This window comes from Neolamprologus brichardi, chromosome 1 (genome assembly GCF_056152115.1).
Source record: "Neolamprologus brichardi isolate AB-2024 chromosome 1, ASM5615211v1, whole genome shotgun sequence".
Taxonomy (NCBI): Eukaryota; Metazoa; Chordata; class Actinopteri; order Cichliformes; family Cichlidae; genus Neolamprologus; species Neolamprologus brichardi.
The window spans coordinates 14,272,491-14,297,802 of NC_142104.1; the positions used below are offsets into that span (position 1 = coordinate 14,272,491).

The 25,312-nt window shown below is 39.3% G+C and overlaps 1 protein-coding gene across 1 annotated transcript in view; it reads left to right on the plus strand.

Moving 5' to 3' along the window:
- ush2a (Usher syndrome 2A (autosomal recessive, mild)) overlaps window positions 1-25,312 on the plus strand; it is a 217,576-nt gene that overhangs the window by 153,257 nt on the left and 39,007 nt on the right. The window contains exons 63-67 of the mRNA XM_087834076.1: window positions 7,214-7,437; window positions 8,600-8,939; window positions 12,146-12,343; window positions 12,506-12,660; window positions 18,039-18,237. Of these exons, the coding sequence (XP_087690202.1) occupies window positions 7,214-7,437; window positions 8,600-8,939; window positions 12,146-12,343; window positions 12,506-12,660; window positions 18,039-18,237 (1,116 nt within the window). The remainder of the gene's footprint in view (window positions 1-7,213; window positions 7,438-8,599; window positions 8,940-12,145; window positions 12,344-12,505; window positions 12,661-18,038; window positions 18,238-25,312) is intronic.

Genomic DNA, 25,312 nt, shown 5'->3' on the forward strand with positions numbered 1-25,312 from the left:
GTGCCATCATCAGAGCGCGTGATGAAAATGGCTGTGATGATGCTAAAAGAAAAAAAGAGGAGGGGGAGAAAAAGTAATAATCAAATATGTTTTTCAAGGGCACAGTGACCATTTGCTGGAGGGAAATTATCCCAGTAGTTAAGCTAGCTCACTCTGAGCCTGGTGGAGTTGTGAGAGTGGATTCGTTTGTGTGTGTAAGTGTGTGCAAATGTGCAAGGTGTATTACTTCAACTTAGTGCATGCATCCTTTCCTTCTTCTCTGTTGCTGAGTGTTTTTGTATCTGTGTGAACATGTGGTTGCTTTTTTACATATATCTTTATGCACAGAGACAGATTCTTTGCATGTCCTTTGATTGTTTATGCCAAGAGATTCTCATCACTTTCTCTGTGTGTATGTATTTCGGTTTGTGTATGTGTGTTTATCATTGCCAAAAGCCCCTCATCAATGATGGGTAGCAAATGGCCAACGGTAGTGCATTCCAAACAGCAGCGTCTGGCTGCTTTAGAAGATCGAGTACTCTCTGAACGCAGGAAGACATTTCTCTCTCTGTTAATGTATTTATGATGATGGCTTTTCTATTAGGTTTACTTTAATGACTGGCAAGAATAAAACCAGAGGCTGTCAGGAACACAGCACACAGATGAGGGGTGTGTGTGTGTGTGCGTGCGTGTGTTTGTGTGATTGTGTCTATGTTGTATTTCTGTTATTATATTTTGTTTGTGTTACTCTTGTTACATGTTTTGGATACATTAAAGTTGTAATTTAAAAGTATGCACACACAAATGCAGATTTACATTTACAGGAAGTGATTACTATTGTATGAAATTAAATATGCTTATCTGATACAAAGGTGGAAATTGTTGCATTTAAAATAGTTTTATATCAGTACTCTTGAATAACCTTGAACAAGTCCAATAGGCAAAATGGCATTTCCGAGTTTGACCTGTAAAGCACATCTACTAAAAATCTCAGATGAGTTTGAATCTTAGTCCAGGCCAGAGGTCAAGTTTCCTGAAAAGCTTGTGAATGCAATAACTTGAGAACAAGACGTGTGATTTACAAAATGATACCTTAGGTGCGTCTACTAGAAGGCTGTGGAAAATGAGAATGTCTTTATATTTTTCCCATCCACTGGGGGCTATTTTATGTATCATAAAGATCCTGAAAACTTTTTGGCCAGCAGATCGCATCCATTCAACACAGTGCTTGTGATTCCAGTAGATACACCAAGGGGTATTTCAGAAGCATCGCAGAAGGAGCTCTTCACTCTGTATCACCTAAAGTAGCACACATCGAGCTCCACAGAGCAAGTGAATAGTGCAGGAAGTCAAGCACAGGAATGGCATAACGACTCCTGAAGAGTCAGAGCTGGTGTATTCTTAGAATTGAAGTTGAGGAGAAAACTGGTGGATTAGTAGAAAAGCTTTGATATAATAAAAAAAAAAGAAAGGTGGGTGGCAAAGTGGTGCAAGAGTACGAGAGGCTCTGATTCAAATCCATCTGGACTCTCTTGTGGGGTGTTTTCATATTCTCCGTGTACAGGTTTCCTCCAGATACTTCCTCCAGTTTCCTCTTATACTCCAGAGTCATGCATGTTAGTTTAACTGGGGATTTTAAATTGACTAGTGGTGTCTAAGCAGAAGAAAACGGAGGAATGGATAGATATTAATTATCATTAGTTGTAATCAGTATGTACTTTAAACCATACAAACAAATATTTTATATTTACTGATTCTGTCATGAAATTTGTTTTATTTTAGAAGATCTCACTGCATACAAAAAAAGAAAATCTTGCTCATTTCATATTGTTTAGTTGTTCTTTTTTTGTGTTGTAAATCTGTTTAAGTCTTTTAGTTGTTGGTGTCTCCTAGTCCTCATCTCATTCTGTGTCCTTCTGACATATCGTTTAAGCACACATGAACAGCTGCTTCCTGTGTTTCAGTCTTTAGTGAATCCCTGTTGGGTTTTGAAATTTTAACTACTAGCAATCCATTTATTTGAGCTTAGCACTCACACAAACACTGAAAGCGTTTATATGCAAAGATGCATGTACAAGCACACGCCCAGCTGGTAATATTGCTGAGATTAGAAAAAAAGAAAAGAAAGATGTCAGAAAGGCAAGAGGACATCCCGTCAGCTGGGAAAAGAGTATGTGTGTGTGTGTGTGTGGATTTGATTATGTGTACGCTTGCTGCCTCAACATCCAGATGTGTGTGTTCCAGGGGAATACTGTGCACTGTGTGAGAAAGTCAATTCACAGTGATTTCATCTCTTGACATGGCATATAGTATGGCCTCTATGGAGCAGAAAGTACACACACACGTTTTTTTGTATTTCAAGTTGAAGGAGTTGCTCTTTCTTTGACTGTGATCAGCACAGAGCTGAAAGAGAACGTTTTCATAGAGCTCTGTGCAGTTCTGTGAAAAACTAAGTTCACCCCGCAATCACTAGCCTGCACTTTCAGCAGTATTAACATGAATTTAACTGTTTCTTTATGACTAAATCAGTGTTTCACATCATTCTGGACGGATTTTGGCCCACCCTTCTTTATGATGGTGCTTCAGTTAATTGACATTTGCAGGCATTTTTTTTTAATGCAGAGATCACTTAAGGTCCCGCCACAGTATTTTGAATCAGGTTCAGGTCTGGACTTGGGCTGCGCCATTGCAAGCACTTGATTCTTTAACCCTTCTAATTTATACTCGGTGATGTGCTTGGGATCATTGTCCTGTTGAATGACCCATCCAGGTTTTAGGCGTCAGTCAGATGGCCGCAGATTTTACTATAGAATACTTTGGTATACAAAGGAGTTCGACTCAGTGACTGAACGGTGTCTAGGTCATACGGCTGAAAAACAAGCCCACCCGATCACCCCTCCATTACCATGTTTGGCAGCTAGTAAGGTGCTTGTGTTGAATTACTGCATTTGTTTTTTGCCACTAATATTTGAGTAAATCTTATTACCCTGCATACAAGTGCAAAATTACCATTGTATTTGCTACCCTTCCATTTCTGTATATAAGCAAGAGAAAGTCTGACCGAAGAAACTGAAATAATAATGTCACAATCAAAGGATTAGGCTGAGTCATGTATGACTTTAAAAAATATTTGTACCTTCCTAGTAAAGTCAAAACGAATTCTGCCTTTAGTGCGACCATCACCTAAAATTCAAGAAATAAAACATTTCTAAAACTATCTGTCTTTCTAACTATAAATGTGTTCAAATCAGCCACAAATATAAAACCATTGGAGTGAAGATCATCTACCATCTTGTGGTATTGCAGTTCTCTGCTAAGAAGGTTTTTTTGATTCATGCTATACATCTAAAACCTTCTCATGGCATCATGGGGAACAACCCAACAGCAGTAGCTGCCTCCCCAAAAGGACTGTTCGTACCATTACGTCACAAAACTGCGAATGCTCACCCCAGACATCCCGGAAACCTTTGTGGTCAAGATTTTGGTTTTCTCAGGTCAAATCTACAAGAAAGATTATTCTACTCTTACTTTCATAATAAAATAAATCTCAAATCAAAGACATATTTTAAAATATTTCAGTGGTTTTCCTGATGTAGTTTGTTGCAGCCAGTATATATCTGTCATGATCTATAATTTTAAGTAGCACACGATTTTTTTTCTCCATGAAACCTGCTTCAGCTTAAGTGTGTGCTGCTGTGCATAAACACAAATATGTGTATGTGTACATTCGCTGTGCACTTTGTGCCAAACCCCTTGTAATATATTCAGGTATTTAAAAGTGTTTGGTTTGTTTAAAGTTGTAGAGGGGTTTTGGTCTCCTAGAGAGCTCGGATAACCCTAATCCACAACACACATTTTTATCAGTAGTTCATTGGCAGGACTAAATATTGACTTATCATTAAGTGGAATGACTGAAACCCTAATAATAATTCACGTGTCTAAGCACCTTGTGTTGACGCGGTGCTCCCGACGCTATTAACGAATGTATGCAAATCCTGCGTAAATCTGAAGATTAGGGCTGAAGCATTCTGTGATGCAAGAGAGAAAACAAGAGGTGTGTGATAAAATGTTGTCTGCACATACACACCCATGCAAAAAAAACAACCCACACAGCTTATAGAGAGGAAGAGAAAATAGGGGTGTGCGTTTCAAATGTTAACACAAATGAACAGGGATGTCACACATACCCATACACAGATAACGCGTATAGAGACAGGGATTGAATTCCTGCTGAATGCATGATAATACAATAGTGAAGTTTAGCTGCAGAACAGTAAACAAGTGATTCAGACCTATGAACGGTGTGAATACAGAGAGAGTGATAGAGTAATAGTGCAAGGAAAATGGGGTAAGAGGAAGGCAGAGACAGGAGGAAGACATGGAGATGATAAAGAGAAAAGGTAGCAAGTTAAGGAAGTACATGCATGAGGACCAGAGAAATGTGAACATTCAGGGGAAACCAGCAGTTCGTGCAGGAGTTTGCTCACCTGTAGAGAGAAAAAGAGGGTAGATTATTAAAGGTAATATAAGATTAGACAGAATGTGGGGTCAGGAAAAGAAATTCATCAGTGAACAAGCTGATGAAGAAGATGTAAATCCTGAACTTCAGGTCACAACTGATAAACATGGTATTTCTTAGAGTAGGTGAAAGACTTATGTGTTTGAACAGAACCATGTTAGATGACGCAGAGAATCATGGTTCGATTGCTGCAGAGCAGCTATAAGTAAAGCAAATGATTGAAAACTGTGAGATGCAGAAGGCCTGGCGTCCGGATGGAAAGAAGGAGAAAGGTGAGGATGCTGAGAGGACGACGGATGAGCAGAGAGAAGCTATTTTGGAAAAGTGTTGAGCTGTTTATTTGCGCGTCATTGAAGCTGAAGTAAGGCGCTGGGGGAATTGGCCACCAAGCCCCCGCTCCGCAACAGCTGCCGCTGCTAAGTGAGTTACTAGCCGTCAGACTGCTTTTATGTCACACAATCACATACACATGCGCTTTCCTGTCACATTGTGCCTGTGATGGATGCTTTGAGCATATAATGCACTACAGCGGCGCAATGGAAAATATGTGCCATTCTGCACTTTTGGCCTTTAAGTGAACTGATTGCTTAAATTAACAGAATTTAATGTGCTGAAAGTGTAAATGCTGATTAGAGTGTTAAATAATAAGTTATTTATCACTCCACAACAAGCTGCATTCCCATTAAAGAGTGAAGCTGTGTTACAAAGCAGTGACTTAGTGTTTAATGTGTGCTGTCAAATAAAATGGGCATCACAGCTGGGGGTAGATAGAGCTACAGATCAGCATGTCATCAACTGTTAGGATACATTTGCTAAATACCTCATAACATATAGATTATTTTCACAATAAACTAAATAACCAGTAAGACTGTGGCTTCTTCCAGTCTATCGCTCTGTAATTCAAAATTAGGCGCTTTTACTTTCGGAGCGCTCTCATTAAACTGTGATTAAAATCGGTCTATTTTTTTTATCATTGCAGTTAGATTTTTTTAGTCAGCCTGGCCATCCTTTGCTCATTTGTATTTCTAATGCTCCTTCACAGCAGGGAGTTACTGACTCAGCATTATAGTGGGACGTTATTATAGCCTTTAATTCATTGCAAAGCCAGAGCTTGCCAGTCTAAACTATCGTCTAAAGCTAATCCATCCAAGCAGCCAGGTTGACTGAATGGTTATCAGGGCCACTAGAAAAAAGGCAGAGTGGAAATTCACTCCAGTATCCTCAGCTGCTGTTAGGTTCGTCTCTCCTACGTGCTGCTGTCGGGTTTGCCCTCCTCTCCGTGACCTAACATTCATCAGATCCACGAAAGTGTCAGTAATTTTCAATTTGTATGATTTATGTATGCCAAGTCAAAACAAGTTGATTTAGTTGTTATAGTATCAAAAGATAGCATTTTGGAGGAACCCCATGAGCTTAGGGGTTAGACAGCAACTAAGATTCTCCACCTCTCCCTCAGACTGTCATCTTTTTATCATTGCTGTCTAACAAAGACCATAGAGAACCCTTATCAGTGTTCATTGGTGTCTTTTCTAAGTAAAAAAAAAATCTGGGCTTCCTAATTATGCTTCAACATTGGAATACAAACATCTTGTTAAGAAATATTAGGAAAGTTTTCAATGTACCATTAGTCTTTAAATATCCCAACTATTCTTTAACAAGCATAAGCTATTTTTATTGGATCATTTCTTGCTCCACTAGGAATTTCTCCCTTGAATCTCCGTGTACTGCCAAAGTTTTAATTTGTCTGTCATCGAAACCAACTCACGTTATTTCAGTTTGAAATGTGAAGTGCTGGAGATTGTGAAGAAACATACTTGAAATTTGATATTCAGCTGCAAAACATTTACAGGTAAATGGAGTGATAGCATGCATTTTAAATGTCACCTTGCTGCTGAAGGTGAAGTGGTGGCAGACAGACATCACCTATCACTGTCAGAAATGGCAGCTCTCAGAAAAACGCACTTCCTTTCCCGTTGCAGTCTTTAGACAGCATAGCCTGAATATTACTGCTCAGAGAGGAGAAATAGTATGCAGGGGAGGAGGGGATGGAGGAAAGAGGAAGAGGATACGTGGATAAGAGTTGATAAGAAGAGAGGCACAATAATATTCAGAGCAGCCTAAATACTCTTTCTGTTCATATCGGAAAACATAGATTAAGGAGTGAAGGAAAGGGGAGTTTAGAAAAGGAGGAAGGACGAGGACGGAGGCAGGAAGAAAGGTTACAGAGGGAAGAGGATGAAAGAAAAGATGAAAAAACTAAGAAGCCCGAATAGTATTACAGAATATCCTTTTTAGTGTAAAGTGATAGATGACAAGGAAAAGAAAGTGTGTTTTATGTTATAGAAAAACAGAAAAGCTGATTTTAGACATCAGACATCACAGCAAAGCTGTTATATAGAAAGATAAAGAGAAATATACAATAAATCCCAGAGACGATGCCTGGAGGCCAGCTGAATCCTGGGAGCGTGGGAAGACCTTTGATGGATTTGTATGTTTCTTAAGCAGCTGTTCAGACTTAAGAAATGTGGGAATGTCGTTTTATTAAAAAAATAATAATATTTAATAGTTATCACACCATATGTATTTTCAGTACCTAAATTTGCACAGCACACTGTAATGTGAAGTGGATCCAAGATAAATCATTTCCTGGTATGTTAAGATCAGAATGAAAGTGGAACAAAATAATGGCATGATGCATATTCTCTCTTGCTTCAGGTTTCATCTGCTGTGGTCACGAGTATGTAAACTCTTCAACAACTCTTTGCTGTGTGGGCAATGAGGGATATCCCACAATGCACCCTGCTGGCAATGCCACGGTGACACTCCACTGCTGTGGTTCAAAGGTCATACATCAGGATCAGGAATGCTGCAGTGGGATTGGCTTTGACCCCCGACGACATGTGTGTGCGGACAGACCCACGCCTGGTCTGGTAATAGAGGTGTGTGATTACGTGAGATAATGTGTTTTTAGTGTGTGTTTTCTTGTTTTCCACATCATTAACCTTAGACGGGGAAATCTGAAGCACACTGATCATTCAGTCAACCAGTATTTGGCAGCTGTGTCCATTTCTTTCTACACCTGTATTACAGATAGCAAAATAAAGGAAAAACCTGATCTGGTTGAATGGTTTAAGTTCACTTTCCCCTTAGAAGAAAGAGCGTGAAACATATGTTGATCTTTAGCCACAGGTCATCACTGAATGATTGGATAAGTATGAAATAGTTGACAATCACATGCTGACACAAGATGTCAGTTCTTTTAAAAACCGCTGCAGTTCGATTGTCAAGTATTTAAGGTGTGATATTGCGAGCTAGAAAAAATGGCAGGTGGACTTCTGTAGGTTGCCTCCTTTTAAGCTCTTAAGACTACCATGACCTTGTTGACTGAGAACTGAACAGTTTCAGATGTTTAGCATCTTCAAGTAGTGTTTCTTCTGAAAGTTTATTAGTGGACGAGAAATTGTAGGATCACATGTAGAAAATAATGGCATAAATAAACAAAAAAGTTAAATATAGCTCTTATATTATCTGAAAATTGTAGGTGTCACATTTACAAACTGACCTACCCAAAAATAGAAATGGAAATGGAGAGGATAAGACTGCTACACATTAGATGCCCCAATTAAGCATTTGCTAAAAGCCTTGCAGACTGGCTGAAATTACATGAAGGAGCTGATCATCTCCAGCAGCCCAGTGGACATTAGACAGAGTTTCTGGGGTTTTTTGTCTATCAAACTTGCTCTCATTGTCGCATCAGGAGTTGGGGACTGGCCCATCCTCCATTTATCAACTGAGGTCCTGTGGCGTTTGTGTGTTCCTAAGCCAGCATGAGATGGCACATGTATGCACACATACACACACACAAACAGTGACAAAGGGTAGGAACTCTCATTAGCTCTAATGATGTCATTAAGAGCCATGTATGCAACACAGACACACACACATGCTGTATATAGTGATTTCCTCCTTCAGAATATAACAGCAAATAAGAGGATCGTAAGCTTCACTAAAGGGACGTTTCTGTGCTAGTTCACTTCAAGAAATTTTTCTTTTCTCTTCTCCTTCATTGATTCTGTCTGTCTCTCTTTTTTCTCTGTGCAGCACCAGTGTTTGCAGGGCGCTGTGTGTCCTGTGGCTGCAGCATCTACAGCTTACTGCGGCTCCTGTGGCCTTGATCCATCTATGACTGCGTGCACATGGGTCCTGTCTGCGCACACACACCCTGAGACACAATCCACAACATACTCACCGTTCATCAGCATCACGCAGGAAACTCTCACTGCGGACCTGTCTGCACATACAAACAGAAGTAATGACAGTTACAAAATGTTTGACTCACGCAGTCACGCACACACTGACAACAAGCAGCTGAAGGGAAGCATGTGCCCATCGCATGAGGAGGTAGTGTACAGTGGAGATGCCACCGTATATACATTTACAGGTAATTGATGAGCATGTGTGTATGTGTCTTTTTATTAGCAATTTAAAAGTTCCTGGGTATGTGCCAGGTTAGTGTCTAGAGCAAGGGTGTTAAACATACAGCCTGGGGATCAGACTAGGCCTGGCAAAGACTCCAATCTGGCCCACTCACCAGTTTTAGTTAATGCGAAGGACAACATAAATTTAGGAACTGTTTTGATTGTATTTTTAGGATTTTTATAGCTTTTCCTCTTGAAAAATTATTGTTTCATAACTACCAATTTTGTGATGACAAATTTGTTTCATTTACTACTTCTTCTTTAGAGTCCCTGGTCCAGAGTATCTAATGTCTGTTTTACAGAGGGTTTTTTTGTTAACTGTTGAAGTTTTACCAGCTTTTGGTTTTCGTGTCACATCCTGATTATGCGTCTGATTATACCTTAAACATCTATGTAGTTTTTTATTTGTAGCTAAAGTTATAGCTGCATGTGAGTGAGTAAGCAATCTGAACAGCCAGGAAGATTATACCTACTTTTTTAAGACAAATCTGTAGATGGCCAAGTACCAAGTCAAGTTGCATAAGTTAAAAGACACAATCAGTTTTGCCACTTGATGAAATTTGATTGTGGTCCAAATATAAGATGACAAATGAATGCATAAAGTCAGCCACATCGCCCTCTAGTTCCCTAGAAATTTAAGTAAACTAGTCTTTAGTATCAGTTCTTTTCTACAGGCTTAATGTGTTTTAGTTATAAATATCAAGTATGTGCAGCCCTGCATTGAAATTATTACTTTTCTTCCACTTCAGTTCTCTGAGTCACAATGAAGAATAAGTAAAACGTTACAGCCATCTGTAAAACATGGCGTTCACAGAAACTGTAAGCCTGCAGAAGCCAGTTCTGCATTTACTCTAAATGTGTCAGCCGCTACAATCAAAGGGCTTTACAGACAGATGCCCTTCCGCACACACTCCCTCTGTCACACACACGCACCAAGACAGCTGCTGCAGTGCACGTTAATAGCTCTAACATGGTAACTCTGTCTGCGCTGTACACTTGCGTGTTATTAAAACTTAGAGATGGGCGTTTAAATGCCATTTTCACATTCTCTACTATTTATCAGCCCAAAGGGAGCAGGAACGTGTTTGTGTTTGTGGGCGTGTGTGGCGTGATTTTCAGTCTGTCCACACATTATTTATCTGGGTAGTTACGTCTGTTAAATCAAGACTAATTGTGGTTGTGAATATGTGTGTGTGGGTGGTTGTGTCCTCATAATGATATGTGTTTTTGCATCCAGTTAGTTACTATTTTAGTGTGGCTCTGGAGTGTAGCTCTGCGTATGTGTTTTCATTACTTTGTCTGTGTATGTGTGCATGTGGCATGGGGTGGTTAGGATAAGAGTTTCTAGGCGATGCTGTGACACCATCTGGGCAGAGGCACATAAAGCTGTCGCCACCCACCATACACCAGATGTTTCTCAAGCACACACACGCATGCACACACGCATTCATGCGCAGAGTATCATGCTATACTTCTCTGGGAGAAAAAAAGAAAGAAGTTAGATCACGCCCAGATAGCTCCACATGTGAAGTGGGTGACATAAGTGTAAGCTGTATTATCCACAAGAGCTTTGTATTAACTTAGCTTTTCAATATCTTACAATCAAACACAGAAAAACAGATTGTATTATCTTTCTAGGCAAACCTCACTGCTGTTTTTTTCATTGTACATTTTTTTCTATTTTAATTGTTCCAGAAGTACAGACAAGAATCCCAGACTGGTAGTTTACAAGAGACCATTTACACTCCTAAAAGTAATGCACAGATGTGTGCAAGTACAGCTATATGTATAAATACTACTGTGCCTATATCTTTGCAAAAGGGTTGTAATAACCTGTCTGTTATAGTGCTTCGTGGCCTGACATTCACACTGGTGATAGTGCTTATATATAGCCAGGGAACTGCTCCTGACTGTTGTTTGCACTTACGCACCGAACGACAGTTGAGTTTGCTTGGAGTCCGTGGTTGGGGTGCTCGAGAGTGCTCCATCGTTTGGAGTGAAGTGGAAATCTGGGACACTGCCTCTGGATTGGCAGACAGTGGTGGTGATTCCCATCTTTAAGAAGGTTGACCGCAGGGTGTGGATCACATTTTTCAGCCTGACCGGGATTTGTCCATTAGTTGAACCTTGGATTCTAGAGGAACAATGCATTTTTTGTACTGGTCATGGACCAATTAACCAGCTCTTTAGCCTTTCAAGAATATTAGAACTTGCTTGGGAGCTTCCCCATCCAGTCTACACATGTTTTGTGGACTTGGAGAGGGCATTCAACCGCATCCCTCAGGGTTACCTGTGGGAAGGAGTGCTGCAGGAGTATGGGGTGTCTGGCCCATTGTTAACAGCTATTCAATCCCTGTACAATTAAAATGGAAGCTTAGTGAAGCTACTCTTCATAATCATTATGGACAGAATTTCTACATGTAACCATCTGCTGTAAAGCTTCTGACCTCAAAATCTCATCTCTGAAAATTAGCACCTCCAAGTCTGAGGTCCTCAGACAGGAAAGGGTGGAGTGCCCACTCTGGGTCAGGGATGATCTGCTGCCCCAAATGGAATAATTTCTAATTGTCTTTTTCACAAGAGAGGAAAGAGGGGAGAAAGAGATTGACAGACAGATGTGGGGTGTGGCTGGAGCAGTTATATGGACATGAGAGCTGAACATGAAAGCAAAGGTGTCAGTCTACATTCCTACCTTCACCTGTGGTCACGAGCTTTGGGTAATAACTGAAAGAACAAAATAATGGAAACAAGCAGAAGAGGGGCCGGCCTCTACCTTAGAGATAGGGTGATGAGTGCAGTCCTTCGAGAGAGGCTACTTCTCCACATCGAAAGGAGCCAGTTGAGGTGGTTCGGGCATCTAACTATAATGCCTCCTTTACATGTCCTTCCTTGGCTGGCCTAGGAATGGCTCGGTGTTCCCCAGACAAGCTTCAGGAGGTGGCCGAGGAGAGGGAGCTCTTGGTTTCTGTGCTTAGGCTGCTGCCCGCACGACCATGGGGTGGAGAAGCATTCACTTTTTATTTTATAATAGAGGTGCACTTTGAGACTTTTAAGTAAAATGGCGAGGTGAGTGGTTTATATGGAATTAATAAACTTTTAATAATGCATTTTTGTCTTTCCCTTGCCCCCTTACTGTCCTCCCGTTTCTTTGACACTTACTGGGAAATAGACAATGACCTGGAGCCTTTTACCACCTATGAGTACAGAGTGAGAGGCTGGAACAGCTTTGGGCGAGGCTCCAGCAATGTTACAACAGTGACGACTACTGAGGACAAACCATGGGGAGTGGCGCCACCCCGCTGGAGCCGCCTAGGTGAAAGAGATGATATTATCCAGTTGCAATGGCAAGCACCTGCCCGGAGTAATGGTTTGTATATGTGCATGGATATTACTACTTTAGGTTGTTATAATCATGATCCAGTGATTAAAAGTCTTTCTCTGTGTTTGGAGTTCAGCTTGAGTAATTAAATTAATGCAGAGGCAGAAAAATCTAACAGTGGTTACCCAATTATCTTTAAAACTTCACCAGGGGAGATTACCCACTATGTTATACTGCGTGATGGACAAGAGCGTTACCGTGGGGATGAAAACAGCTTTACTGACGTTGGTGGGATCAGGCCTTTCCAGGAATACAGTTACCAGCTGAGGGTCTGTAACCGGGCTGGTTGCACTGATAGTACACAGGTAAGGATTTGTGTGGTTTGATGTCTTGTGATGGTTTAGAGTCGCTACATTTCAACATCACATGTTTCATCATAACAAAATAAATATAATTTTGACCCAAAAAAAAGGAATGTGCCTTTGATTTAACAGGAAATACTCTCTATTCTGTTGTCTGTTCCAACTCAGTGCTATTTTTCTCTTCTACCAACCTTTCATGTAAAATTTTCTTACTTTCACACAGCAGCACACATACACACACTTTCTAAAACCATACTCTATTGTAGCACCCAATTTCAAAATGACATTAATCCACTGTATGATGATCTAATGGCTACTCTAAAAAAATGGCCTTAGCTTCACTGAACTAAGTACCACTTTACACTGTAGTTAAGTTCACTTCTTTAATTTTGCTTGAACACTTAAAGGTTTGTAAAAAAAAATGATGAAAATTAGTTTTAGAGAGAGCATTACTTCTTCTTAAGAGAAAGTAGAAATGTAAATGAATTGTTGTCAATGTCTGATCACAAACATACATTGCACTTGCAATTGATGGAATAAAATTACCTTAGTGTCAGGCAGGATTATTCTTGTCCTTGTCACCTGTCTGAATACAAATATGCATTTTTGTATTTTCTCTTAAGAAAATTGTGTATTTACATTTAAACCCTTAACTTCACTTAGGGTTAATTTTTAAAAACTAGCTAAAAGCAATGGCCTGCAGTTGCCAGTCTTCTGACCTGATGTTTGACCAGTGAATGTCTTTTTACTGTCTCATTAAACCCACGTCAGATGCTGATTTGCAATCATTGTTTACATCATGAAGGTGGTGCAGTCCACAGTTGTTCTGCCAAGCAATATTTTACTAGCCCTGTCTGACCTTTGTTGTTATGAAATTATATTGTATGATGTTTCTACCCTGCTTGAACTCTGTTCTGTTCTGCTGCAGGAACAAGCTGTTATTTAGCCATGTTTCCGCTCTCCCCCTGAATGCAAGGCTCTGGATTTGCTGAGCCTACCTGATGGTTCTGATAGTACCCATAATACCTTCACACAACTCCCCCTCCCTGCTATCTCGCTGGCTGTGAGCTGATATCACCACAACAATTAATTTCTCTGGCTTAGTGACGATGAAAGCTCATATTAAAAAATGTCTTTCTGGGTTTTTTAAAGTTAATTTAGCATCTCATTATTGTGACGAGCACATCCTTACATAAAGAGAAATCCTATGGCTGTGCTGCTGCAGGCGTGGATTGAGCGGAGCGGCTAAGATCAAGGAAAAATTGGCTAAATTGTTTGTGAGGGATTGATGGCATATCAATCCCTATTTGTGATATACTAATTTATTTAAGCATATCATAAATTAATTTCTTTGAAAAATAAGACTGGAAAAGGACAAGAGGAATGGTAAATGGTCACAGAGAGATACATGGGATAGATAACGTATGGTTATATATGGCAATTATGTTACTGTTGCAAGCATTTCCTGCTGTCTGTAAACAGACTAAAACACATTGTAGTTTGTTAATACGAATGCAACACCATTCATCTCCAACTAAGGACTGATGTTTTTTAATTCACTGGTTCATTTGTTGGCTCTTGTATCCTTACAAAACTTAACAAATAATAGTTGGCATATTGATTATTAGTCTGCTGACTGTAAATAGCCAGTAAAGATTTATGGTAATTAAAATTTTTAAAGCCAGAGCAGTTCCTGTCAAACCCTATCAAACAGTGGCTACACAACACAAGACTGCAGACTTTGACTCTGAACCATTAGATTTGTCCTTTTTGTCCTACTGACAAAAGTAAATATATTACATAAATATACAATTTCAGTTTCTGCCTGGTGTCTCGTTTGCACTTTTGCAAGCATGCCTTCAGTTCTCTTTGTCTTTCTGTTTGTCAGCACGATTAAATTTGGTGGCAAGGTTGAGCTGAGACAAAAGAAGTCCAGATCTTAAAGAGAAGGACTTTTTAATTGTAGGTTTAGCTCTGGGCCATGAAATAGGACATTGGCCTTGGAGGATGATGATAATGCTATACTGCCACCATGCATCTTACAGTGATGTGATTTTGTTTTTTCTTCTTTTCTATATTTATCTTACTTACATGGGCGGAGAAGGTTAGGATAGCTAGGATAAATAAAATAATCATTTAAAAAAGTGCATTTTGTATTTACTAGGGTTATCTTTTTCTAATAAAAATTAAAAAAATAAAATAAAATTAGGAAGGCTGAAACACTATTTGTAGCACTTTTCCTGTCTGTGAGTTATGTAGGCTTAAATCACAAATAATAAATGATTGTTTTAAAACAACATTTTTATACCAGTAAAATCTAAATGTCTGCATGATATTAGATTGTTCTCCTGTAAAAGTATAAAAAAGTAAACCACAAAAATGAAACAAAATAAGTAACTTTAGCGTCACACTGAAGATGTCAGATGTTTTACATGTAGTTAAATGTAGAAAACCTTTACAGATTAATCACTTTTGCTTTCGTGCTTCCTTTCCGTAACCACTAAGATAATTAATTCTCACAGTTTACACCTAAGAGCTCAAATTCTTACTGGGGACTGTAGTGCAAATCTCACAGTATCAGTGATGTATAAAATTTACATTATGTTAACACTGCTTTAGCTTCGGAGCCAGTTTAAATCTTAACAAGCAAAAGGTCGCTGGTTTGGTTTCAGTTGAAAACACTTGAAACTCTGCCGGTTCAAAAACCTTCATAGCGACCTGCTGTAGCGACCCCTAACAAGAAGTTTTATATATTCCTTTTATAAAACTTTTTAAACTCATCCTTGGATCATCCTGCATGAAAGCTACTAAGAACCCTTTATACATACAAGTACCATCAGACTACAAGCCCAGTCTTCCATGCTCTCTTTGTCTAACTCTCTTCCTCACACACACACATACACACAAACAAGCGCACACACACTCGCGGCAGAGGGTAGGAAGGGAGTGAGTTGGATTAGTTTGTACACCAGTGAAAATTGGCCAAACAGTCCCAATTATGGGATAACTTGAGCTAACCTAATATACCACTGCAATTACCTGGCATCAGCCTCCTCACATACACACAAACACACACAGGCACAGACAGAGAAACACAGGCACTCAGGAACGCACACCTGCTGTGACAACAGAAGGTCCTGATCTAATATGGTTGGTCACTTAGAAAGGGAGGAAGAGCGATTGGTCCCTCTCTGTCTTCAAATCCTTTTGTCCTGTTCTTGCTGCTATTTGTCTCCTGTCATTTCCTTGATCTTAACATTGTAGTCCTCAGTTTCTCCCAGCTGTTGTCTCTTTGCTTTCTTATCCTTACTCTCTCTCACCATCTCATTTTCCTGAGGCTCACAAGTTTCTACTTTTTAATATGAAAAAAGATGGGATGAATGACAAATATTCTTTTCATTTAGTAAGTAGGTTTATTGCATAATCTGTAATCTCTGCTTCTTTGTATGCCCTACACTGTTGATCAGTCATGTTGGGACATATTTTGACTGTATGTGAAGAATTAAACCATTAGTTATTAGCTGATAATTTAGCTTCTTGTTGGCTTTTTGATGTAATTTTATATATTTGAATTTGTAAAGAGTGACACAAAAACTAACTTCTGAAACCAGATATCATTTATCCACTATCTGGATATTTGTTTCAAATGGGAACGCCCCCAAATTGCCCCTAATGCTGAGTCAAAAGACAAGCCAGTTGTATGATCTATCACTCCATTCAGTGATCTATAAAAAATACAAATCAGTGATTATAACCCAGATGTAATTAATAAGAAAAACTAGCATCACGGGTCACTTAGCTGCTTCCTGAAGGGACCCCACATTATCCATCTGTCTCATCAAGTCTGAGTGCTAATTTTTGTTTGCCAGTAAAGATATGTGACATTCATGGATTAAGTTTTCATTTTTTTTACATTCAAGGAAAATATTGGCAAACACTTGACTGAAGCACACTCTGACTGATACTACACCTCCCCTGCATCCTCCTTCTCTGCTTACTTTGCTGTTTTGTTCTACCTCTGTCTGTTTACATGTGTACACCTGCATGCACCTGTGTGTGTTTATCTGTGTGCACGCACTTGTGTGTCTCTTTAGTTGTAGTTGCTGTGCTCTAATTGCATAGCACTGTGTGGGACAGGTGGTGGAAGTGCTAGTGACAGTCTATTAAGGCAGGATATCCCTGTTGCCATTAGCAGCAGATTGCCCTGTGATTCTGTGGTCTCCGCATTCACTCAGCGTTCACATGAGCTCACAGATACTACACTACGAATGTACAATACAATGGTCACTCTTATTACTGTACTAAGAAGCAGTAATTTTTTTAAACTTGGCCTATTAACAGATTGTTTAGTGATTTGTTTTATTTTTGTAGCAGTGAGCAGTAGTAAGACTTCTTGCACATCCTTTATAATTATTGCATTTCCTACACATTGCATTGCTTGAACAGCTTCCAGTCGGATCCTCCGTCCTACTGGAACGCTAAAGGAAATGATTGGGGGAGTTAAGGCTCAGGATGGAAGCAATACTCTGGTGCTGCTGTGGTTCACTTAGTCAAGCAGGCAACCCATATGCTGGAAGGCTGCAGGAGTCTGGGTTTGATTCTGCCCTGGGTCTGCCCCTCGTTTCATCCCTACTTTTGTGTTTGCGCTCTGCTGCCTGTCCTCTCGAATAAAATCAAAGATCCAAAAAGAATTTGAGTTATATTCTAAAGAGAGATTTCTCTGGAAACAAGTTCATGTTCAAGTAGTAACATTTTATTTTTTAAGTCTTTCTGTCAAAATTATTCAGTTTCACTATATAAATTATATTCTGAGTTCAGACCATGGCAAGTTGGCCGTCATCCGTTTCCAGTAACAGTTTGCAGGAATCACTTCCTACAGTATTGTTCAGATTTGAATGAAACCTAGTTGGGTCTTCAGTCAAACTGTGCTCAAGGTCAAGTTCACATTTGTCACTGGGGTCAGTAACCTGTAAATTGTGATGGATCTTGAACTGGATGACCTACTATGTCATTGATATTCTGGTTATTTTCTATAATGCAAGTTATGAATAATTTGTTTTTTGTAGTTTCATTTACAACACAGTAATTTGTGTCTTTCTATAAACATGCTAGTTTTCTTCAATTTTCTTTATTTTTTTTATTAAGTTGCTTGCTTAATGCATTTGTATATTAAAGTTACTTGTAAAGATCTTCTTCTGTTATTAAAAGACTAAGAATCTTAGAAACAGGACCCTTTTTTGGTTGAAGTTGAAGTAAAATATTTCTAATTTGTTTTATATTTCAGCAACTTTTTCAGTTTTTCTTTCTTTGTGTTTTTTCTGGCTTTTTTTGTCTGTATGTTTCTGAACCTGTGTTTATGTGACGTGCGTGTGTGTTTTTAGGTGGTGGCAGTAACAGTCCAGGGCGTCCCAGAGGACGTGCAACCTCCCGTGGTAACAGCTGTAAGCCCCTCCTCCCTCCACGTGAACTGGTCTGAACCTACTTTTCAAAATGGAAAAATACAGCGGTACCACCTGAACCAGACCGGTGTTGGAACTATATTCACGCACATCGATGGACCCAGAAATTTCACAGTGACTGGTAGGACATGGCGTATCCTTCTCCTCAGTTTTCCTTACTTGTTCATTCATACTCTCTTCCTGTTTTTTTTCTTGTTACAGTCTTCATTGTACTTTCCTTTTTCTTCAGCTTTCTCCTCCATTGTCACGCTTCTTGTCCCTTCTTCTCTGTCGTGTGTTATTTTGTGTACCGGTTTGTAGAAGCTGTGTAATGACTGAATTTACACCTGATTGCTGCCACATGCTCTCTGTCCTAATGGCCTACACAAACAGAAACATACTGGCATGTATACACATAAAAGAAAGAAAAACACACGATACATAGAAGCACAATCAAACACAACATGGTTAGAAAGATCACAACACAAGCTGAGGGTCACGTAATTTCACAATTGAGAGAACAAGTGAATCCACAAACAATCAGATAAATCTACCAAAAGATTGACTCAATGAAAAAAGTCTCAAAAGGGAAAAACAGACATGTTGACTTACCTTCATACTACAGATCTGCACATGAATATGATGGTGTCAGGGCTGGGCGATGTGTGACTCTTGTTTTATCTACCCCAAGGAGGAGCAGTGTTGTTGGCCTCCTGCCATGAGTTACAACACACACATACACACACACACACAAAAACAAACATCTGTATAAAACACTGTAAAGAAAACATTTGCTGTCTCTTATAAAACAGATTATATTAGTAACAAAGGAAAATACAAATCGAATATCATCACTGTGGGTGTAGTAAAGTGTATTTTGGGACTGATACAGCACTATCTGAAAATGTTGAGTCTTTCAAAGCTGATTGCATTACCCCCTTTTAAATTTTTATGTATAGGAGTCAAGTGATGACATCTTTTGAAGCTGAATTTCTGTGGCATTTTCTCTTCACAGTTCTCTACTGTGCTCTGTGTTGGATTCAGACCAGGCATCAGCTTTGCCAGTAGCCAATAGACTATTCCCATGGTGCCTGTGGTTGGCTTGTATGGTCAGGAGTTGTGTGCATGTGTGTTTGTATGTGTAGGCACGAAGCAAAGCAAACAATGCCAAATAGAGATGGTAATGTGCTGTAATACTGTACCAGCCCCGTGTGCCAGTGTAAGCAACCAGCGTGTGTGTGTGAAATTCCCCTGTCCCCCAGTGAGACACTGGAAAACTTTCAGCCAAAATCACTACTGGGGCAGTCTTTTTCTCTCCTCCTTTATTCCTCTCTCTCTTTATCTCTGAACTTTGCAGCTCTCCTTTTGGAGCACATCCATTTTTTAGGAAGTCAGTGCAATTTACTGGAGTGTTTTTTTGTTTTGTTTTTTACAGCAGTTAGAAGATAAGATTAAAGATCTTAGAACTTTATTATTTGCAAAATAATCCTTATACACGACCACGAGTTGCTCAATAAATAGAAAAAAGAGAATTATATGTAACTCAGTGGCTAGTACTTAGTGTGACCCTCATTTTCCCATCAAAAAACTGCCTGACTTCTTGAATAGATTTTACAAGAACCATTCCTCAGAGATTTTGGTGATTTAAGCTTTGTGACATGGCGCATGCTGAACAGCGTATACTGTAGTCCGAAAGGATGGATGTGGATGGAAATAGTTAACAGCAGTTCTCAGGTATGCTATATCACTTAAACTGTGCTCAGTTGGTATTAAGGGGCCCAAAATATCCTCCACAGTATTACACCATCAGCAGCAGCCTGAACAGTTGATACAAGGCAGGCTTGATTTATGCTTTCATGTTTTCACCAGACCCCCACCAGACAACATCATCCTCTGTTGTCCAATTTTGAGTCCGTGTGAATTATAGTTTCCTGTCCTTAGCTGACAGGAGTGCCACCCAATGTGATCTTCTGCTGCTGTAGCCCACCTGCTTCAAGATTCAACATGTTGTGTGTTCAAAGATGCTCTTCTGCATAGGCTGTGATGAGTGGTTGAGTTAGTGTTACCTTCCTGTTTGCTCTGTCTGACTATTCTCCTCCGACCTCCGGCATCAACACGACATTTTCATCCAGAGGACTGCTGCTGACTGGATATTTTGTCTTTTCGGATCATTCTCTGTAAAACCCTAGAGATGGTTGTGTGGGAAAATCCTAGAAATACTCAGATGAGCTAAAGTTATAACAGTAATTATTGCACATGAAAAAATAAAGTGGCCTTTTATAACGAGAAGGGGATATAACAGGGATAGTGAGATAAATGATATCCAGTGTTACAGATATCACTGACTCTTACAGAAGGAGGAGGAGCTGAACAAAGTGTTGGTCGCTGGTAGAAACAAACTCCTTCTTTCATATTACTCCACAGTGTGGTGTGCAGGGAATGAGATGTATTGTCTATAATACTGAATCGTTTCCTCAGCATCGTCTCTCTGACATCTCCACCAAAAAATCTGAACAGAATCTAAACATGTATGCTTTTTCAGGCTACAAATAGCTTTAAAATAGTTTTCATGTATTTGTTCATATTTCAGGTTAACTTGTATATTTCATTTGGTATTATTATTATTATTGTTATCTTTTTTATTATTATTATTCTTGTGTAAAACTTTGAGTTTTGTTTTATTTTGTCCTTATTATCCTGTATGGACTAATCTTCAGCCAGTCATAAACAGACAGGCTTAAAATGTTTTACTTTGTAACTAAGCAAAAACTAATATAGAAAAAGCGAAACGGTGAGTTCAAGGAAGACTGAGGCAAAGATGTTCAACAGAAAAAAAATTAACAGAAGACAGAAGAGAAAAAGGATCCGAGGAGTGACATGTTTTAAAAGGGAGTGAAGGAGAAACAGAGGAAGGAGTGAAACAGATAAAAAGATGGATGGGCGAATCTAAGTGTTTTCAGTGAAATATGAACAGAAATAATTGCTGTGCTATTCCCTCATCCTTAATGTTTAATACGCTATTATTCATCTTCTCTGCATCTCACCACTGTCAGACAGACACTTCAGGATCTTTCTCACACACACGCTCACTGAAACCACAGAAACTGCTTTTTTTTTTAGCTACAACACTTACGATTTTAAATCTTTTTTTTATGCAGGATTGTAACTGGATCTGATGAATTCCTCAGAGCAAAAATGCCCTCTCTTATTATTTTGGTATGAGAGGTGTACATTTATCAATGAAAGCTCAAATGAAAGGATGAACTTCCATGTGAGCCTTTTTAAAAAACAGTCAAGTTCAAATTCATTTCAGCTGCTTGTACCTGTTGCTTTTGAATTAAGATATAAAAATTCTGAGATGTATTTGTTGCCCAAAGCGTCACCCTTTTGGCTTAAAATACACACATATATATACATACATATATATCAGACATTTTAGGAATTTTTTGTTTGCTTGCAGAAAAATCTTCACCGTGATAAAGTGGAGCACTGAATAACAGCACCGTGAGTCTAATAAACCACTATGATGACAGAAATTAAAATTATAGAAAAAAAAGCAACTTCCCCCATTTCTTGTTTATCCTTTTTTGCCGTAGGAAAAGCAACAAACAGACTTGCATTAATGGCATCCAGAGCTGTTTTAAAAAGTGACACTTTATAGAGAGAATTAAGTACAACTGTACAAAGACACCCCATGTGAATCAATATTAAGTATTGCTATCATTAGCTCACAATGAATTATTGCCTGCAATTATATAGATTATGGCATTAATCATGTGTTTAATTGGTCTTTTGTAGGCTCGTTATTAATTCAGAACTGCAGGGAATAGAGTATGTTCTTTTATTTATTAATGCATTTTCCTCACAGTCCACGCTGTGACTGGTACGCGCTATAGGTACAAGTACGTAGACACCGAAGTACCTTTGTTTAAATGCCGAATATGTCTCAGAAGTCTCATTGTTATAGTATGCAGAAAGTGTTCGATCAAGCCATTTAGCAGCAACACACTATAACCTTCTCAAGAAGTTAAGAATAATTATATGAGGGAAATTGTGGAAAGATTCTTTTAGATACTGTTGATTTATTCAGATGCTGAGTGGCTCGATGCTGCTTCTCTGTTTTTCTTTTGTTGGTGTTTACTTAATAAAAGAAAGGCACAGTTAAGTAAAGTCAGAGTACTGACTTGGATCAAGAGACATACTTTGAAACCAATAATCAAAAGATAATCAAGCAAAATGAATGTATGTTTCAACATTCACTCTAAGCTATGTTAATTAATGCCAATAAAACTCCATGATGGATAGAGAGAGAGTGTGTGTGTGTGTGTGTGTACGTGTGTGTGTGACAGAGAGAGTGAGAACCTGATCTCACTGTTCCATCCCAGACGGTCTCTGCATTAGGGAGCCACAGACAGGAAGTCAAATTCTTAATTATTTAGGAGAGGTGTTATCAAAGCTCTCTTCTCTCCCTCCTCTCTTTTGCGCTCTCTTTTCTTTCATTCTCTGCATCACCTCTTTTTTCTTTCCCATGATAATTTGTTTTTCTTTCCAGTCTCAAGTTTTGTTGTACCACCACGCTCTCTCTCTCTTTCTCTCTTTAAATTCCTTCTCAGCTGTCCTTGCATTTCTTTCTTCTGCGATTTTCCCGTTTGGTTTTTCCACTTTCTCTGCATCTACTCTTTCACTTTTCAATCCCCACCACCCCCGCTCTCTCACTCTCTCTCTTTCTCTCTCTTTCTCTCTGTATCAGGTGACAGGCATGGTATTGCGGCCTGCGCCCATCATCCTATCATATTCTCTAATGCAAACAGAGAATGGCAACCTGTCAATAAAATGCCGTTTTCAATCACTTATTTTTACTGCAACGCACACACCCAACAGCAGTCTCACATTTGTGTCACTTGTTTGCTCTCTTTCACACGTCCAGTCTCTCTCTTTGACATTTTGCTCGAACACCAACTCTCTATCTTCCTTCCAGCGTCTCTTAGTCTGCGTTTCCCTCAAACACAAACACCCAGTGTGTCCAACTCTTACGACGACAGGAACAACTCTTTGTCAGTGAGCCGCTGGCTTCTCGCATCCAGACCCCCTCCACCTGTTTTTCACTTCCTAGTGATCACTGCTATAATGATTGAAGCTTCCTCTGTCTTTCCATAATCAAGCACTCAGGCGCACGCATGGCTACACACACATGCATAAAAGTATGCGCACACACCAGTATGCGCAGACATGGCATCGTTTCTCCAGCAGATCAACACTGCCCTCTTCAGGACCAGAGTTATAGCTAATTTAAAACATACCAAGAAACATCAAAGGGGTTCTTCTTTAGGTTTAAATGTATGTGCACATGTAAATCTATGAAATGACAAGTGCATCTGCACTTATTTTTGCCTTATATAGAAAATGGAAGAAGGAACCAGAGAGTCAAGTGATGCTAGACTTTGTAACTGTTTACGTTCAAGGGTGGAATTGATTCATTCGTTTTCACAAGCACGTTCTCCGATCACTCCACACTCCTTCATGGCACGATTATAGGCTGTAATTAATAGGCAAAACTTGAGAATTCTGATGAACTTGTGAGACGTTTTGTTACCTCTGAAGCCAGCACCACGCCAACAGAAAGTTCTCTCCTCATGGTGTGCCGTAAATTGTTACAATTTTTAGCTCATGTAGGCAGACCGCATCTGTTTGTGTGTGAAAAAATGTAGCAAAAGGTTACCGTTTTATTCAGCGTTGCGACAAATGACATCATTGGCACCGTAGATATCATTTACTATGGTAGAGTGCACACGTGCAGATACACACGCTTAGTTGCACAGTTAAATAGTGTAACAGAACCTTACGCTTCAGCCCTGGTTCTTTCGTATGGCTGGCAGATTTCCTTTATTTAACCCAAACACAGGGCAACATTGCGAGAACATTGGCACACAGACACATTGATTAGAGCTTGGGTTAAGCGTGGCAGGCTGCGAGGCATGTTAAGCAGGGTAAGTAGTAGAAAGAGACGTGAGGAAGACGCGGTGAAGGCTTCCACTGTGTGTGTGTGTGTGTGTGTGTGTGTGTGTGTGTGTGTGTGTGTGTGTGTGTGTGTTGGTGCACATTTTCTTTCCTGTATGTAGTCAACACTGGGTGGGTATTGTATTGTAATGCATACAGCAGCTGCGATACACAGTAAGGTTTCTCTTTCTTTCTCTCACCCTCCAAATATACACAGTTGGAGACAGATTTTGATTATCAACAAAATCACAACAAAAAGATGTTTATTTAAACGTTATTTCTACTAAATTACAGATTTAATCTCTGCGTAGTTTAATTTTAATATCATTAGTTTATAGAGTTGTCTTTGAACTTTCGTATTAATCATACACATATCGCTCCTTTTACTACAAAAAATTTAAAATCTTTCCATGACAAAAGTTATGATTCGGTTATTTCTGACTCTAAATGCATTTGTAGTATTGTAATAAATGGGATTACTAAATAAATTGTATAGATGTTTATTACTATAAAAACACTTTTAATGCCAAATGATATTAAATCATTTCTTCCTCACCTAAAATAACGTGCAAATAAAGAATTCAGCACACTACATTATGCAGTCATCCTTTTGAAATAAAGTCATTTTAGTTCTTTCATTTACCTTTGGATTTGATTTGCAAGCTGTTGTATGCTGTCAGCTAAGTGAATGACCATAAAACATCCAGTCAACCCCCAATGTCAACACTTAGGATTTGCATTCATCCTCACACTCGCACCTTACATCAGCAATCAGGCAGGAAATATATCTGAAGGAAAAACAGGTTTCCAAAGAGTAGAAAAAAGAACTTTGTTTAGGTACGTGGAGGATTTTTACATTTGCTTCTACTTTTTAAATCCTATTATAAAAGCTGATTTCCTGTGGTTGCAGCTAAAGGACCACTCAGTCGCGATGTGATTTCTTTTAGACTGCATAGCAGGTGCCTATAAATAAATCATGTCTGGACACAGTAGCCTAAACGCATACAGAGGTATCATAATTATCATAGATCAAAAGCTGATGACATTACAGCGTTGGACCGGTCCTATCCCGTGTCAGTTCCGCGGCTGCCCATCTTTACGTTGTTTCATTATTGAGTTATGGCATGCATAATTTAACACCGACAGATATGGATCCATCCATTGAGAGAGTGTGGAAAGAACAGAGGGAGAGAGAGGGAGAAAAAACAGTCAGGAAGAAA